This window comes from Anabrus simplex, chromosome 1 (assembly GCF_040414725.1).
Source record: "Anabrus simplex isolate iqAnaSimp1 chromosome 1, ASM4041472v1, whole genome shotgun sequence".
Taxonomy (NCBI): domain Eukaryota; kingdom Metazoa; phylum Arthropoda; class Insecta; order Orthoptera; family Tettigoniidae; genus Anabrus; species Anabrus simplex.
In genome coordinates this window covers 498,666,887-498,683,675 of record NC_090265.1, presented here as the reverse complement: position 1 = coordinate 498,683,675, position 16,789 = coordinate 498,666,887, and the positions used below count along the sequence as shown (strand labels likewise).

The following is a 16,789-nucleotide window of genomic DNA, read 5'->3' as shown; positions in this document are numbered from 1 at the left end:
CCCACATATTGAGTTACACCCTGTATTTTATCAATGTTTCAAGACATGCCAGCAGTATTATATTAAGTGTTGGTGTTTACAAGTTACATGTACTGTTCTTTTCCATTTATAATTTAAGGCTGAAGATGCCACAACACAAGGGTTGAAACTAGTCTCGATATATAATATTAACATATTATATAAAGTGTTGAATAGGTGGACCTTCTTCTTCTTCTTCTTCTTCTTGTTGATAGTGATCGCCTTGACTTGTTGAAGCTATAGTTACGAGTGATACTAACCCGACCTATATATTCAAGGCATATTATTTGTATAATCCCATGGGCTATTTATAGGTATGTATGTTTATTTTTGTAATCTCATGTGGATTTATAGGTCTATATCTATAACACAAGATAAGCAGATGTGTGAGGCAGTATCTGCCTGTGTTCATTATATGTAGCAAGAGCACATCTAATTGAGGATGAAGAAATGATTGCTGACAAACTCTACATGGGTTTCTTTCATAATGTAAGTGGAAATGTCCGGCCGCATAGATTGTACAGTTCGAATACAAATTTGAACTACTTTTGGCATTTTCTTGCAATTAACTTAAAAGAAGAAAAAAAAAGAAACTTGCAATATGAAACTATAAATATAAAACCTAAAGTACTGACATAATAAGTATGTAACTTTTTTTAAAAAGTATCAGTTTCATTTACTTCAGTTTCATAAAAATATCATAAACATGAAGATATGAACTGTTTTCTAACTAAATGCGCAGGGTGAAATCACAAGGTCTATTGGGCAATGTGCTAGTGCCAGTGGGAGATTTAAATGGTAAATGGGTAAATACTGTGAAGAGGAAGGTTAGAATGAACTACTGAACTCTTATCAGCACATGGTTGTGCGTTTTTCTTCACTGTTAAGTAAGTTTTACTCATTTACACAAAGATATACTTTTCTTTTTAAAATAATCCATATTAAATTATGTGCAATATACATAAGCAAATATGGTCAGTGCCTGAGCCACAACGGAGTGCAATGAATTGGGGGGGGGGGGAACTCTTGCATGTTATGGAAATTCAGCAATTGTCTACTATCATAAAACAAAAAAGCACCATGTACAGTTAGAGACTGACTTTTATTAAAAAATATTTGAAAAACTACACTTTCACTGTTTCCTATAACATAAAAGGGAATTCACAGACAATTATAAGTTCCCTGATTAAAACAGACAAGTATTTCAGGAACTCCTTACATTCCATTTGATGATTTTAGCTAAATGAAGCATCTGTAAAATTAATATTAAACAGTCATGCTTCTACCAGGATAAATACTGCACCACAATATTCCAGAATATTCCAAAGAGTTGATGCAGGTCGTTAGTTACATTTTCCTGATATGACAATGTCATCAAACCAAAGCAAAGCAATATTTTCTTTGTTAAAAAAAAAAAAAAAATTATACATATTTCCTAAAAGTCCCTCATCATATTTTTAACAACTTAATAAATAATTGTCAGAAGTAATTCTCTCAGGGAGATGAGAAAATGTCTTTTTTTAATAGTATTTAAAAAATCTAAAAACTCACAGTAATATAACCACACCTTCATGAATATAATCATCAACAGTAATTCTATCATGTAGATTGAGATAATTCACAGTTTAAATAATCAGGCAAAATTCAGAAACAAAATATTTTCACTACTAGAAGAATTTCAGGCCAAAGTTCATTTTTTTAATTACAAGGGCAGATTATATAAAATTTAAATATTCTTCTTAACCATTAGTTACAACAACAAAAAGACATACCTTCTCTTACCAAATTAACGAACAACAAAAAATCTTCAGTTAACAAAAACAATGTAATCATCTGTTTTTCCAGGACCAATGATACTTCAACAGGCAATCACTAATAATTATACTTTATGCAGAAAGCATAGGTTCAACCACCTTATTTTCGGGATTGAACCAGTATTATTTTAAAGACCTGATAACAAAGGTAGTTGCTAATTCTTTGTCACAAAAGTTTCAGGATCGAGTCTACATCTCGGAAAGAGTTTTGTCAAAGTTCTTCCCGCAGAGTGTACTCAATCGTGAGCTATGTATTTGACAGATGTGTGGCCCTGAAAGTCATTCCGCAAAATTCTGCGGAGTGGTAGGATAGCTGACAGCAACACATTATTTGTGATAAGACTGGAAGATGGAACTTCTTGTAACAGATCTAAAATTACCAGACCTTATCTTTTTTTTTTTTTTTGTGGCTATTTGTTTTACATTGTACCGACACCGATAGGGCTTAAGGCAACAATGGGATAGAAAAGACCTAGGAATAGGAAGGAAGCAGCCATGGCCGTAATTAAGGTACAACCCCAGCATTTGCCTGGTATCATCATCATCATCATCATCTTCCTTCCAAGTATTGGGCTATGTGTCCCGTTACGGTCTTGCATTTTCTTTTTGGAAGACTTGAAAGCAATCAAATGTCCTTCCGACGGGTTGCTAGCCTGAAGGTCACCCATTTGCCAGGTGTAAAAATAGGAAACCATGGAAAACCATCTTCAGGGCTGCCGACAGTGGGGTTCGAACCCACGATCTCCTGAATTGCAGACCTTATCAAGAGACTACATTTGTGAATGGCACAAGGTTTGTTAATGGTAAGGAGAATAAAATGATCCATGGTCTGGATAGCTGCCAAAATGCACAATGCTGACAATGTGACTGCATCAGAAGCAGACTATATGAGAAGACAGTCATGTTACTGCATGGATGTTATCAAATAAACCTGGCACCAACAGGTTCACCCGCAACCAAAAGGAAAATTAACTTGAGAACCATTCCTTATGTACATCAAAATCCACAAAGTGATGAATGGAAAGTCTCAACTCACCAACTTCGAAGAGAGCAGAGTGACAACCACCAAAAACCCAACACCAATTGGATTCTTCAGTGCTAACGTATTGTCCACTAAAAACATGTTGATGTTCTGACATGACCATAAGAGGCAATTACTGATGCTGATGTCTTCTGTGCATATGGTTGATCGCTCTTACTTTATGACAATGCATGAACATACACTACTCTGCTGGTTCAGTTTTCTTACTGAACACAAAGCAATAGCTACTTCACATCATCCAAATATTAAAATTCAATTTCTTTCTCAAATGGTGGACAGAACACTCCAGCACAGCTATTCTAGAAGCTACAACTGATGAGCTGTAAAACATACCAGAACTTTCGAAATTTTAGGCAGCAGTGTATGTATTGTGGAGAGGACTACTTTGAAACTTCTGGACCATTAGGATAGATGAATATTTTATTTCTTACAGTGCCAATCCTGGAAATCTTATGACATAAGTTGAAAAAAGATGTTCAAAAGATTTTTAAAAAGTGTATAGACTATTAATAAGAATTAGCAGTAAAATTCTGAAGCAAGTCTATTACTGCAAATTAAAACAAAATATTTCTTTCTTCTCCAATATCAACAATAGACAGCTTAACTGAGGTAAATCTAATATCATGAAATAAAATTACCAAACACACTTGAAGATGAGTAATTTTCAATTTTTATAATTCGACAACAAGTACTGATGTAAAGTTTAATGCATTCTTCAATGAAGGATATGAGAAACGAAAACAAAGAATTGTTGACCACACAAAAAAGAATGACAACAAAACATTAAAAAACAGAAACAAAAAACAAAAATAGAAAACAGTTAACTTCAGTAAATATACCAGAAACAAAATGGTGCTAAAATATCCTTTTAACATTCCATACCCTGAAAAAACTACTCCATTTCCCATTAATAACGCAAGTAAGTCAAATCCTATTCGTTTCTGCTGATGTATAGGATATCAGCCTGTCAGGTTTGTTTTCAATCTGGGCTGAGATTTAAAATTTCCACCCAAAATTACTACTATTATTATCGTCATCAGTTATCCTCATCAAATGTTTGTTAGATCACATTAATGACAAACTTACAAAATTCAGCCAAAGCTATTACATAAAAGAAATTTTTTAAAAAAAATGAAAAGACATCACAGATCTAGAAGATTAAGCAAGACTTGCATTATCTTCAAATATGCAAGAATATTTAAAGAATATTCCAACTTCAAGAACCAATTACGAGCTAGGGAACAGACTCTTAGGAAAATGATAATCAAATGGTAAAAGGGAAACATATGCCTAGTCCTGTTTAGCACATTATTTTACTGTTTATCAACTTAACAATTTCATTTTTATCTGATAAGGAACATGCCCCTTTCAAAGACTGAAACCTTCAGGATCAGTCACATACTAGGAAAGCTGAAACCACCCCAGCAACTTCCTCTCGCAATGGAATCATGTAAGACAGGTACGAGTAACCAGGCTCCTTCACTTCTTGCGCTTGCCTTTACGGCGATTACGATTCTGGTCGCCTCGACTGCCTGTTGATTCATTTCCACCACTTGCAGTTGAATGATTGTATAAATTATTAAGGAAATCTTCCAGATCTTGTTCACTGAAAAAATAAAAATACTCAATTTTACCAGAGGAGACAGTTTAATATAAAGTTTTCCAAATGGCAAAAATAAGTACACCTGAGAGCACAAAAATTAGCCAACAGTGAAATATTTTAATATTATACATTATCAAAATGTGAGGAAATTTTAAAAAAATGGGTAGCCACTAGCTGAAGAGATGATACCTGGAATCCTGCATTCAAAAGAGTATGTTCATCCACCGAAATAGTAGGTTCGAATTCCACAGTTGGCAGCCCTGAAGATGGTTTTCGTGATTTCCCATTTTCATACCAGGCTTTAATTAAGGTTATGGTCGGGTGCTTCCTTTTCAGTCCTAGGCCCTTTGCTATCCCACTGTCACTATAAGACCATCTGTGTCAGTGTAATGTAAAAAATATACTGGTATTTTAAAAAGTACTGTATTTACGCAAAAAATACCCGCTTTTTTTTTTTTCAAATTTGAGGCACGAAATTGGGGTGTGGGTTTTATTTGCATCAATGTTGGCATTTTTTTTTTCAAAATCAGCCTTCCTAAAGTTAGGGTGCGGGGATTATTCGCGTAAATATGGTATGTTACTCCTTTTTCAAAGAACAAGATTTAAAAAGAAAGTCATCATCTCTGACAGCAAATTTTGTGCAATTGTGTGTACACTTCATGGCAAAAAAAAAAAAAAAAAAAAATCATATCAGCTGAAAATTTCAAAGTCCTCAAGTACATTAACCCTCTTAGTGCCAGGCCCGGGTGCTCACAGTATGCCAAATGTGCCCGACAGATTTAGAGAATTTTGCAGGTTCTCACTCTCTGGACTAAATAGTTCACAAATGTTATAACTATGACTTGAAATTTTTATTGAATGTTAACAAGAATACACTCTTACTGCTGAACTAAATTAAAACACTAAAATGCCCTTGGGTATTTTGAAAAAAAATATTTTCCAAACACTTTTCAAACACCAAAATTTAAAAATCGGAAACAAAACAGAAAAAAACGGAAAATTTAACTCAACGATATATATTGATGACTTCTTTGCAATGTCCTATTTCAGATGAATAAACATGTAAAGTTTCACATGTTTATCTTGAGTATTTTAAGAGTTATGTACAGTGGTATCGTAATATACAATTGGCATGGCCAACGATGGGATCGAACCTGGCACATGGGTTGTAGTCAGGGTGACCAGATGGTGATAGATTATCATTGTTCACAAGATGAAAGAATCTCAAGATCAATTGGAATCTGTTTCTTGAGAACATATTTCCAAACCATGGAATATAACGCGAGGTTTTTACCCAATAAGAAAATAAGCTTGGCCTTCTAGCTATACCCATTTCCAACAAAACAGCAATAAAAGCCTTCATTTCAATCAATGTAACCGGGCGCCACTGCTGTGCTCTGGCATGTGGTGACAGGACATGATTTCTCATATCTGTTTGTCTCTGTAGTTATGAGGTTCCATAACTGAGCCGTGAAAAATAAAATAAAAATAGGCTATAGGTTTGTGTCTGACGAAGGGGCGTGTCTCGGGCCAGGAGTATCATAATAATCATGTGAGGGTTGGTATTTTGCATCTTGACCTAATTGAATTTCACGGAAAACATTAAATTTTTGCTGTTGGGTACTATTACAGCTATCATCATCAGTACTGTCACTCTCAGACGGTCATTATCACTTTCAATATGTCGGACAATGAGCACGTGGTTGAGTGTTTACAGAAAAATCGCCGTTATCACTCCAAATAACACTTTCACTTTCCCCTTCCTCACTTGTTGGAGGAGTGAATTCCGTATCTGAGTCTTCATCATCCCCTTCTTTACTAAAAATGATTAAGATATACAGCCAGTTCGTCATCATTAACAAAATAACTTCTCCCACTAGTCGCCATTTTACTCACGCGGCATGGAGATCATATGTCGTAGATGAACACGGACTTTTAGAAATTCAATGCATTATAACGAATGAATTTACGCACTATCTAGCGACGTAGTTAAAATCTAATGACAATTCTCTATAGACTGGACACATAAAATGTTTCAATCTGACGGCCCAAATTGTACAAACTCTTACAGAATTGCGCGCTATCCAAACAACGATATATCAATGGTTGGCACTTTACGCATATATACGAAACAACGATATATCGTTGTCTGGCTCTCTACGGGTTAAAATCCCAGTTCATGGAGCACATTTTCCGTGATAATATAATGAGTACCCCAGATTTAACTGATAAATTTGCAACCAACAAAGTTGCGAGTGAATTTTATTAGAGGGAATCTGGAGCTTCAGCTTTGACTATTTAGTGAATAACTACAAAATTAAATGAAAAAATCCTCAGCTTGTTTCCAGTTATTCGACTGGGTCAAAAATGGAGTGGAAGAGGCCCCCATCTAGTGGTGAGAACAGGAATTGTGCCAGCTGCCAAAGCCTGTCACACTCCTTTGGGGCAACAAAAGTAAATAAGTTATCATAATAAAAGTACATAAATACAAATCAAATACACAGGTATTCATAACCTATACAGAAAACAAAACTTTCAGCACAGAAATATACTGTTCTATTTTTGCATTTAAACTATCTGGGCTGCAATCTCCCAATATATTGGCTGTCAGCTTCATCAGAATAACAGTTAAGTCCTCTTGAGTGTGCAGTCTGTGGTCAAATGTATTAATGAACATGTTTCAGTGTGCTACTGTGTTGAATTTATAATAAATTTATATAAGAACAATTTCATACAGGTGTGATAAAATAAGAGTGATAACACAATAGTGATAAAATTGTGGTGATAAACAGCTGTTGACTGACTGAAGTTCCTGATATTCATTGGTCACTGCAGCCATGAGCTGAACAGTCAGATTTTTAATTGGCTAGATAATACATACGTCTTTAGAATGAGTTTAAATGATTACATTTGCGTTACAAACTGCCCTAAACAATGTTTAACAATGTATGTGAATAATTCAAACTTTTCTTGTTTCCCAGACATTCTCATATAACACAACATAAAAAACTCATTAATTTTAATATTATATTGTTGAATTTGAAGTACAAATACCATATATAATCGTATAATAGAGAAAGTCATAGACAAAAGACTGAGGGATATAATGGAAACACAGTTAGAGGAAGAACAATATGGCCTTTAGACTGAATAGATCAACAATAGACTTGATATTTACAGTGAGAATGATAATGGAAAAACATCTGGAAGAGAACAAGGAAATCATCGTCGTATTTTTGGATTTGGAAAAAGCTTATGGTACAGTAAAGAGAAAACATGTGTCTGAATGCCTACTGAAAAGGAATGTACCTACATCATTAATTAACAAGATAAAAATATTGTATCATGAGAGTAAAAGCAGTGTACAAGTGGGGAGTGGTGACTCTGAAACATTTTATCCAAAAATGTTCTCAAGCAAGGAAGTGCACTGTTGCCATTATTGTTTATTATATTGATGGATGAAATCATAAAACGTGTAAAACAGAGTATCAGTAGTGAAGAAGTGAATGCTTTGGTATTTGAAGATGATGTGGTGATTTGGGGAAAGGGAGAAAAGAAAGTAGAAAGGAGACTGGACATTTGGAATGAAAATCTGAAGGAGTTTGGAATGGTAATTAGTAAAAAGAAAACTGTAGTCATGCACTGTGGAAAAGAGAAAAAGAGAAGCCAAGTGAACATAGATGGAGAACGGTTAGAGAATGCAGAACAGTTTACATCTCTGGGTACGGTAACATTATTAATGGAAGTAATGAAATCAATCCTGAAATTAATAACAGACTAAGTAAAGATACAACATTTTATCATCAAGTCAGAGAGCTTTTATGGGATGACAAAGTACGCAAGAGAATGAAATTAACATTATATAAACAGTATTTAATACCAATTATAACATACGGACTAGAAACACTGGTAACCAATAAGAGACAAGATAGTAAGATCCAAGCAGTAGAAATGAAATTTTTAAGAACATCGATTAAAAAGACAAGAAGAGATAGAATTCAAAATATTAAAATCAGAGAAGAGCTAAATATAAAACTGTTAGTACAGAACATATAGCAAGCAAGACTGAGATGGTTCAGACATGTAAAAAGAACAGAAAAGGAATGGGTAGCAAGAAGGGATTTGGAAATATATGTTAAGGGAAAGAGACCAGTTGGAAGACTGAGAAGAAGGTGGATGGATCAGATTTGGAAGGAGATTAGAGGAGCTGGATTGGATGTGGCAGAAGTAATGGAGCAGGAAAAGTGGAAGGACAGAAAGGAGTGGAGGAGGCTTGTTAACCACACCCGGGCGACTGGAGTGGGACATTGATGATGATGATGATGATAATTTCCTCCCTCCCCTTTAAAAAGATGATGTAATGCTGCCTAGGTGGAAGAGAGAATTAGTAGTGTAGAATCGTGCTGGTGCTAGAAACTAAACTATAGTTGTTGCCAAGCCAAGAAAAGGTTCAAGCTTCTGGCCGCTTCAGAGTACGTTCCTTGAATATGGAGGTTGTTTCTAATCTCTGGTAATGACCTTGGGATGTCACTGTAGTATTTAACATGAATATGACAAGGTCAGTGTTGTGAGGGATTTATTCTTCTTCTTTTTCTTCTTCTTCTTGGTATGTTTCTGAGTACGCAGGTCAATCACAGAGCCTCTTCCAATCTTCTCTTTTTTTCCACCCACAGTCTATCGTTCATCATTGTCTCCTACTGTAGTCCTCTCTGATTTACATCATCCTCTACTAGTCCCTCCACCTTGTTTGTGGTATTCCAATTGGTTTTCTTCCAGACTCTGTCCATTCCAGAGCAACAGTAACCTTCCTTATCCCATTCTTTTGACATGGCTGAACCAATTCAGCCTATTTCTCTCCATAGTTTCTTTTAGGTGATTGATCTGTAGCGTGTTTTGCATTGTTTCAATTCTTACCTTGCCCCTCCTCGTTTTACCCAAGCTCCCTCGCAGAAAGCGCTTCTCTGTTGCTTGTAATCCACTCGGATCTTTTTTTATCCAAGTCCAACCTTCTGATCCATAGGTCAATATTGGCAAATATTATGATTTATGTATCATGATTTTTCCTTTGGTAGGTAATTTCCAATTACACAGTAATAACATTATGAGCAATTTCCTATCCTCTCCAAAATTTCTTCCTTGACGTTTTCTTTCCCAGTTAGCTAACTTCCTAGGTATTTAAAAGCATCTGCTTCTTTAAGAAAATTTCCATTACACGTTACATCCTTCTTTTTTCTGTTTTCTCTACTGATTTTTCACTATTTCACTTTTTGTTAAACTTACTTCCATGCCTGATTCTTCAATTGCACTCTGCCAGATATTTAGGTGTTCTTCCAATTTCTGTTCATTTCCCCATATCATCACATCATCTGCATATGTTATGACTTTCATATCATTTGCTGTTGACCCCTGGCAAAGTTTCCTCATAATGTTGTCCATCACTTTATTAAAGAGCACTGGTGAAGAACACTTCCTTGTCGAATTCCTCTGTCTGCTCTAAACCATTCTGATTTTTTGCCATCTATCATAACACAGTTCAGACATTTGTTATACATGTTTCTAATTCTGAATTACATTTCTTGACAATTCCACTCTATACAGACCTTGCCATATCTCTTTTCTAACTGTGTCATAAGCCTTTTGTATATCTATGAATGCAACTGTGATGTCTTTCCCAAATTTCCATTTCTTTTCTACTACTTGTCTAGCTGTAAATACGGCATCAATAGTTGATCTTCTAGGTCTAAATCCTTGTTGTTCTCTTAACTGTGAATTGATCTTGTACTTGATTTTTTGTAAAAGTTTAGGAACAATTGTGAGGGATATCCAAATCAGTTTATCTGTTACCGAGCAAGTGGTTGTGCAGTTTGGGTCACGTAGCTATCAGTTTGCATTCGGGAGATAGTGGGTTTGAACCCCACTGTCGGCAGCCCTGAAGAGGGTTTTCTGTTGTTCCCCATTTTCATACCAGGCAAATACCTTAATTAAGGCTATAGTCTCTTCCTCCCACTCCTATCCCATTGTTGCCATAAGACCCATCTTTGTCGATGAGTAATAAAAGCAAATTGTAATTTAAAAATATGTTGTCTGTGAAGTATTGACAAGCCTGCAGCTGCAATGATGCTGATGAAAACTGAACAGAACTGGGAAGGCTATATTACAGCCCTTTATAATACAAAATATAACTCTTCTGCTATTACTGAAGCATGCACGAAGCAGAATTTTAATGTCAAAGAAATGGATCAGCTGTGTTTTCAGTAGACAGTAAAGACCACTACGGGACTAATTCTGAATGGCAAGAACCAAGCAAACCCACGAGGTCCAGAGGTCGTGAGGAAAGTCAATGCCCTTGTCTCCCATAGCTATCCAGCAACAAAACGAGTCACTGCAAGTACTATAAGTTGGGGACATCTTTAAAAACTGTTAACAATATTATCAACCAAGATTTGAACTTAGGGAAACATAAAAAAGAGCAGGGTTCATAAATTGTTCGACCATCACATTGCAGGACAATGCATGAACACTATGAGAATCATCTGGCACGAAAATGATGGAAATTTGTGGTCACATTGGATGAAGCATATGTTTATTTAAGTGTAACGATTTACTACCGGGCAAAAAGGTGGAAAAGATCATAAAAATGGTAGTCAGAATGTAAAGATACATTTTCCAGGAGATTTATAGTTATCATTAGACACTGTTACAATGGGAAGTTAACTATTTGCCGTGTTGCTCAAAAGGCCACAGTTAACTCCCAATAAGATCAAGAGATCCCAGCTCTATATGGTACAGACAAAGTGTGCGTACATCAAGATAAGGCATCAAGTCATACGTTTGGTTCGACCCTCGTATTCTTAGAGAGAATGGAACAAGAAATGGGAAATCCAGTGAAATTAACTGATGCTTCTTACATGGACTTTGGTGTGTTTCGACTTCTGAAAAGAGCACTGGGAAACAGGCTTCCTTGTCCTGTGGAAGGCTTATAGAAAGCCTGTAAGGAAGGGTGGGAACATGTAGACATGGCTGTTAGGGTGTCCCTTATTTTGCAAAAAGAAAAGAAAAATGCTAATTTTCTGGGGGCTCATCCCCTAAATATTTTTCATTGGGCCTGATTTACCGTACTGAAAAACAAAATTTTATCTCAATAGGTCGTTATTAACCCGTGCCGACTTTAGCGCAAAATGTGAATGTTAAGAATTATAGGTTTTGTAGTTTTAAGTCAGTAGAAAAGCTATTGAAATATCTAATTTTATATTACAATTTAACACATTTTCATTCTTTAAACTGCATTATGGTTTTTAGTATTCTTGTGAATACTTTCTTTTCAATGCTTCTTTCTTACAAAATGGGTACAGTGCACATTATTCTTGAACACAATACAACGCAATACAACACAATTTGCTTTTGCTCCTCATCAACAATCAGTAGTCCATGAAAATCTTGCATTAATTTAACACCCCTTTCTGCACAGTCATCTAGAGCTTTCAACTCCATAACTATCCTTTGAACTTCTAAGTATGAAGTTTTTCTCGTCCATGTCAAAGGACATTCTTGAATAAAACTAGTATCCATCTTAAGCAAGAGAACAGATCTCTGGTTTTGTTGACACAAAGTCATCTATTGTTTTCAATGAAATGAAGATAAGATTGAATTAGATGTATCTTATATTAAACAATGAAAAATTAAAGAATGCTAATCAGAATAAAATTAAACCATATAATTGCCCATCAAATCCTCCACAAAAAGGAATATATCCCTTTTCCATGTGTAGATTCTCTCTACTACCATTTTGATTTTGATTTGTTTGTCTAATTCATCAACAAAGAGTGATAGGAGAGAGAATTCTGCTGACAAATACCACATATGGTGACTAAATTTCTTTACAGCTGCTTTTGAAATTGTGGAATATATCCTTTTATATTATTTTAGAACTTATAAGAAGCAGAGATCGTGATAAGGAGCTTTTACAGCTGTCCTGCACTGAAGACATGGTTTGACATTAAACAGTTACAATGAATGAAGAGATATCTCTTAAGGCATCGCCATTACACTGTATGTGCAGTTGAAGTTGTGGTATTATCAGAAACATTTTTAAACAATAAATAGCTCTTGCCATTCACCGAGCTTGATGTATCACCCCAGGAGGGCATCCTCTTAGTTTATTCCCCAGAGCGTCCTCTCCAAAACATTAGTGAGAGCTCTATGAGTTCACAATAATCACCTCTCAGTGTAGGTTTATGTATTTCATTTTCATTAATTTCAAACTCATTAAAAAAATTTCCACATTCTCTTTGTCACTTTGAAAATTATTGGCATTAACACTTTAGCAGCTTTCCCTAAAATGTTTAAATACAGTAGTGGTATGTCAAGACTGCTTGTTACATCACGTAGTTTACATTCAAATATACATCGTAAAATAAGTTCTTATATGTTATGGCGGCACAAAAAAATTCCTTGTCCATTTTTGTTCAAGTAAAACACATGCTCCATTAAAACATCCAGTGTTTGATGCAGTTGTGTCACAGCAGAGAATTTGTACATTGTTTTATATACCCCAATACGTTAATGCATTCCAAAGAGAGTTTGCTTGCTCTTTATCAGAAGAATTCTGGAATTTTGGAACTGCGATGAGCTGCTTGCTGTCCCCAAATGTAGCAACAACTGGAGGTCTTTCTTCTTTTGGGTCTCTGACATTCACTGCAGGCACCAGTTTACCCCATCCCAATGAATAGTAAGAATAGCAGGTATATCATTCTTGAAAGCAGATTTAATTGTTTCAGAACATTCTCTTCTCGTCTTCTGTCTGATTTGATGAACAGAAGATTTATTAATAGAGAGTTCTTCAGTATTGTGGTCAAGTTCCTATTCTGTCACCTGAAAGATGTATACAGAATCTCATACACTCAGCTGGCATCTATCCAAAGCAGCCACTACTTCAGGAGTAATAAAATATTTTGTACCATGCCTTGCAGCATTCTGCATTGATGCACTCTCAGAAGTCTCTCCTAAACATTCACAAACGTTGATTTCATCTGAACTGGGAAGTGTGTTATCTGAATCTTCAGATGATGAAGGAGGTGTAACAGAAGATGTAGACACTGCACACTGTTGTTTTTCCTTTTCTCTTCTTGTAATTTTCTTTGCCTCATCCTTTCTTCTTTATCCACGAGTTTTTGGTCCACTCCTGCAAGGTAATTATGTCCTGGCTCTCTCTGCCGAAGTAAAAACATCCTGTCCTCTTCCAACTTCATAATTTGTGGAGCATTCGCATGAGCAATATCAAATAGATTGTCCAAATTATTTCTAAACGCCTCTTCACGATGCTTAAAAATATCTTCACACCTGTTTGCATTTTTTTTTTTAATTCTCTCCACTCCGAATACAAGTTAATACACTTTTGGGAACAATGCTGATTAGCTCTTGTCGGAATTCTTGCTTTCTCCCAAAATATCATGCACTCATAAACCACAAGATTAACACTTACACTGATAGTTTTATCTCCCGTATGTTATAAAATAAAAATTCAAGCACTTGTCTATCTGATGGTAATTTGTGTCCAGTTATTTGGTGTTTTATATCTCCTATTCAAAACACACATTCCCTGACACTGTGTTGTTGATGTGACATTATGTTAGATAAGTGACCCAAAAACACGTGACACGCTGGATAGCAATGCACGTATCGATAGGCTTAGGCCTGACTCAACGCTGGGTGGCAAGTCCAGACTTGTTCTTCATGCGAGTTCGCGCTCACGTCGGCACGGATTAGAATGCTCCGATCTCAATCAAATTTTGTATAGGCATGTTTTAGAGCCATTCGAACAAAACTGGAGGGTGAATGTTCAAAAATTTTGAAGTCAGAAATTAAGCGATGGCTGGATTTCATGGAAGTCGTCTTCAGTGGAAAGTGAGGTGCAGAGCTATAGCGCGCATAAAGGGACATTGGACAGAGCACGATCGGTGGTGGAAACGTGGCATTTCCTAAGTTAAGATCCTAATGCAATTCATTACCCAAGATCAGAAAAAATCTTGGTATTTTTTTATTTATTAATTAATCGTATGGCTTTCAGTGCCAGGAGTGTCCAAGAATACGTCGGCTCAACTGGTGTAGATCTTTCTATATGACTCCCATGGGCGACCTGCGCGTCTGGATGTGGGTTGATAATGAGATAGGGGGTGAGTGAAACCTGGTGTCAGCATGTAGCATACTATACTCCTGTCAAATTACACCAAGGGATCTGCTCAAGGCTTTACGTCCCCATCTGAAGGATGAATTACCCTTAACGGCGTCATATGTCCTCACTCCTTATGAGCACTGCGGAGAGGCTGTAATTTAATCCAGGCTTTCGGCCTACAATCTAGTGATTAGAAATTGTATACCATCACCTCCCCTAACCTGCCAACCAATATTCTGATGGTGAAACAATTTTCGACCAAGAGACTCGAACCAGCTAATCATGGTATCAGACCATACACAGGGCCTCTCGTGTAAACTAGACCGCCGAAGCAGCGTTTTTACTCTCGGATACATAAGCCGCAGTATGGGAAGCATGTGCATAGTTATTGCCCTTGCAAGCAGCCTGCACGTGTTTGACCTGGCAAGCATCAATCGCCAGTCTGAATCTCAGCTGTTAACATGGTCAGACAGTTATCATTGCAACACCGTATTTTTGTATGTAAAAGTTCTGGTTTCATCTTAATGGTTGTGTGAACAGTCGTAACTCTCACTATTGGTGTGCAAAATATCCTAATGGGGTTTATGAAGTCCCTCATTATGATAGGAAGATTGTTGTTTGGTGTCCTGTTAGTGCAAGATGACATTTTGACGCCGTTCTTCCATCAGTTAACGGAAGAAGAAAAATTGTGTTTGTAATTTCAACAAGACTGGACCCCTGCTCATACAGCAGAAGATTCCCTTCTTACAATCTCCGAAGTGTTTGCCAACAGAGTGATCAGTGCTGGTCTACTTCCCCCTCGTTCTCCAGATCTAACAACAGTGTATGACTTTTACTTGTGGAAAAAACTGAAAGAAAAAGTGTATTGAACAAATCCTCACACATTGGAGGAACTGAAAGAAAACATTACGAATGCAATCAGAAACATTACAGTGGCAGAACTAACTCACTTTGTGAAACAGACATGAACACACATTGAGTATGTTTTGTAGACATTTGACGTATTATCATGGCTCAGTTGGCTAAACAGTGTAGGTACTGTATTTTGATGATGATTCGAATCTCCCCTCGAAAGTTGTTTTTGTTTAGCAATCAGAGCTTCAGCTATCAAACACAGCTGTTCACGTCACGTTCGACCAACAGGACACTGTTTTATTGGAATATAGATGTTAACTGTCACCTCTCAAATACTATAGTGTGCTATCTCAGTAGTGCGTCGCTATTTATTCAATGGATGATTATGTTGATGTGCATTACAAGCACAACACATTTACCAAGAAAGATTTCTACATAGATATCAACAGGCTGCAGTTACTTTTAGTAATGTGGACCACCATTTAGAGAGGCACCCATGACTTCTGGAACTAGTGTAGAGGCTGAGATGAATACTATATCATAGATAACCCGCACATGAGTGCACAGGCGATAGTACACCAGGCTAATATCAGCGAGTGGCCTGTAGCACGTATCTTGCATGACAAGTCTCTTTTAACCTTATAAGCTGCAAATACACCAGGAGCTCTATGGGGCAGATTTTTGGAACTCTGGTCAACTTCTGTGAATGGATAATGAATGAGTCAAGTGGAAAATGGTGCGGCATTCATTTCGCAAATCATGTTTCTGGACGAATTACGATCGCCACAACATGCATTACTGGATGGTTGACAATCCCCACTGGATAAGACAGGCAGCATTTCAGGTATGATGGCGAGTAAATGTTTTGTGTGCAGAGGTGTCAACCTTTGAAGTGAGTTATCAGTAATGCTATTTTTAACTCGCGCACTGCCCTCCTTAAAACATTTACGAGTCCAAAGCACCCCGTTTGCTCTTTCCAACAGCAATATATTCTAAAGTATATCATATTACACAATAAAATTTGCTAATTGCATGTTAGTGTAGGTTGTTACTTCCCCCCTTTACACATAATTGGAGCGAGATGCGTCGTTGCAGTCCATCTAGCAACAATAATATAAGAACTCAGCAAGTTTGAGATCTCTAGCCTTTCTCACTCCAACTCCAAGCACGTAACCTAGAAGAGGAGCCCTTGTTAAACTGAGCAACCCAGTGGAAGGTTGGGTATCCAACCCCAGTGGGAAACTGGGTCAGTGAGCAGATCAGTGCGGGAGGATCACCACTCTATC

At 36.6% G+C, this 16,789-nt stretch overlaps 1 protein-coding gene across 1 annotated transcript in view; it reads right to left on the bottom strand.

The window, feature by feature from the left end:
• Positions 1–1,101: 1,101 nt before the first annotated feature.
• LOC136857016 (uncharacterized) overlaps positions 1,102–16,789 on the bottom strand; it is a 227,929-nt gene continuing 212,241 nt past the window's right edge. The window contains exon 10 of the mRNA XM_067135358.2: positions 1,102–4,480. Within this exon, the coding sequence (XP_066991459.2) occupies positions 4,354–4,480 (127 nt within the window). The 3' untranslated portion in view covers positions 1,102–4,353. The remainder of the gene's footprint in view (positions 4,481–16,789) is intronic.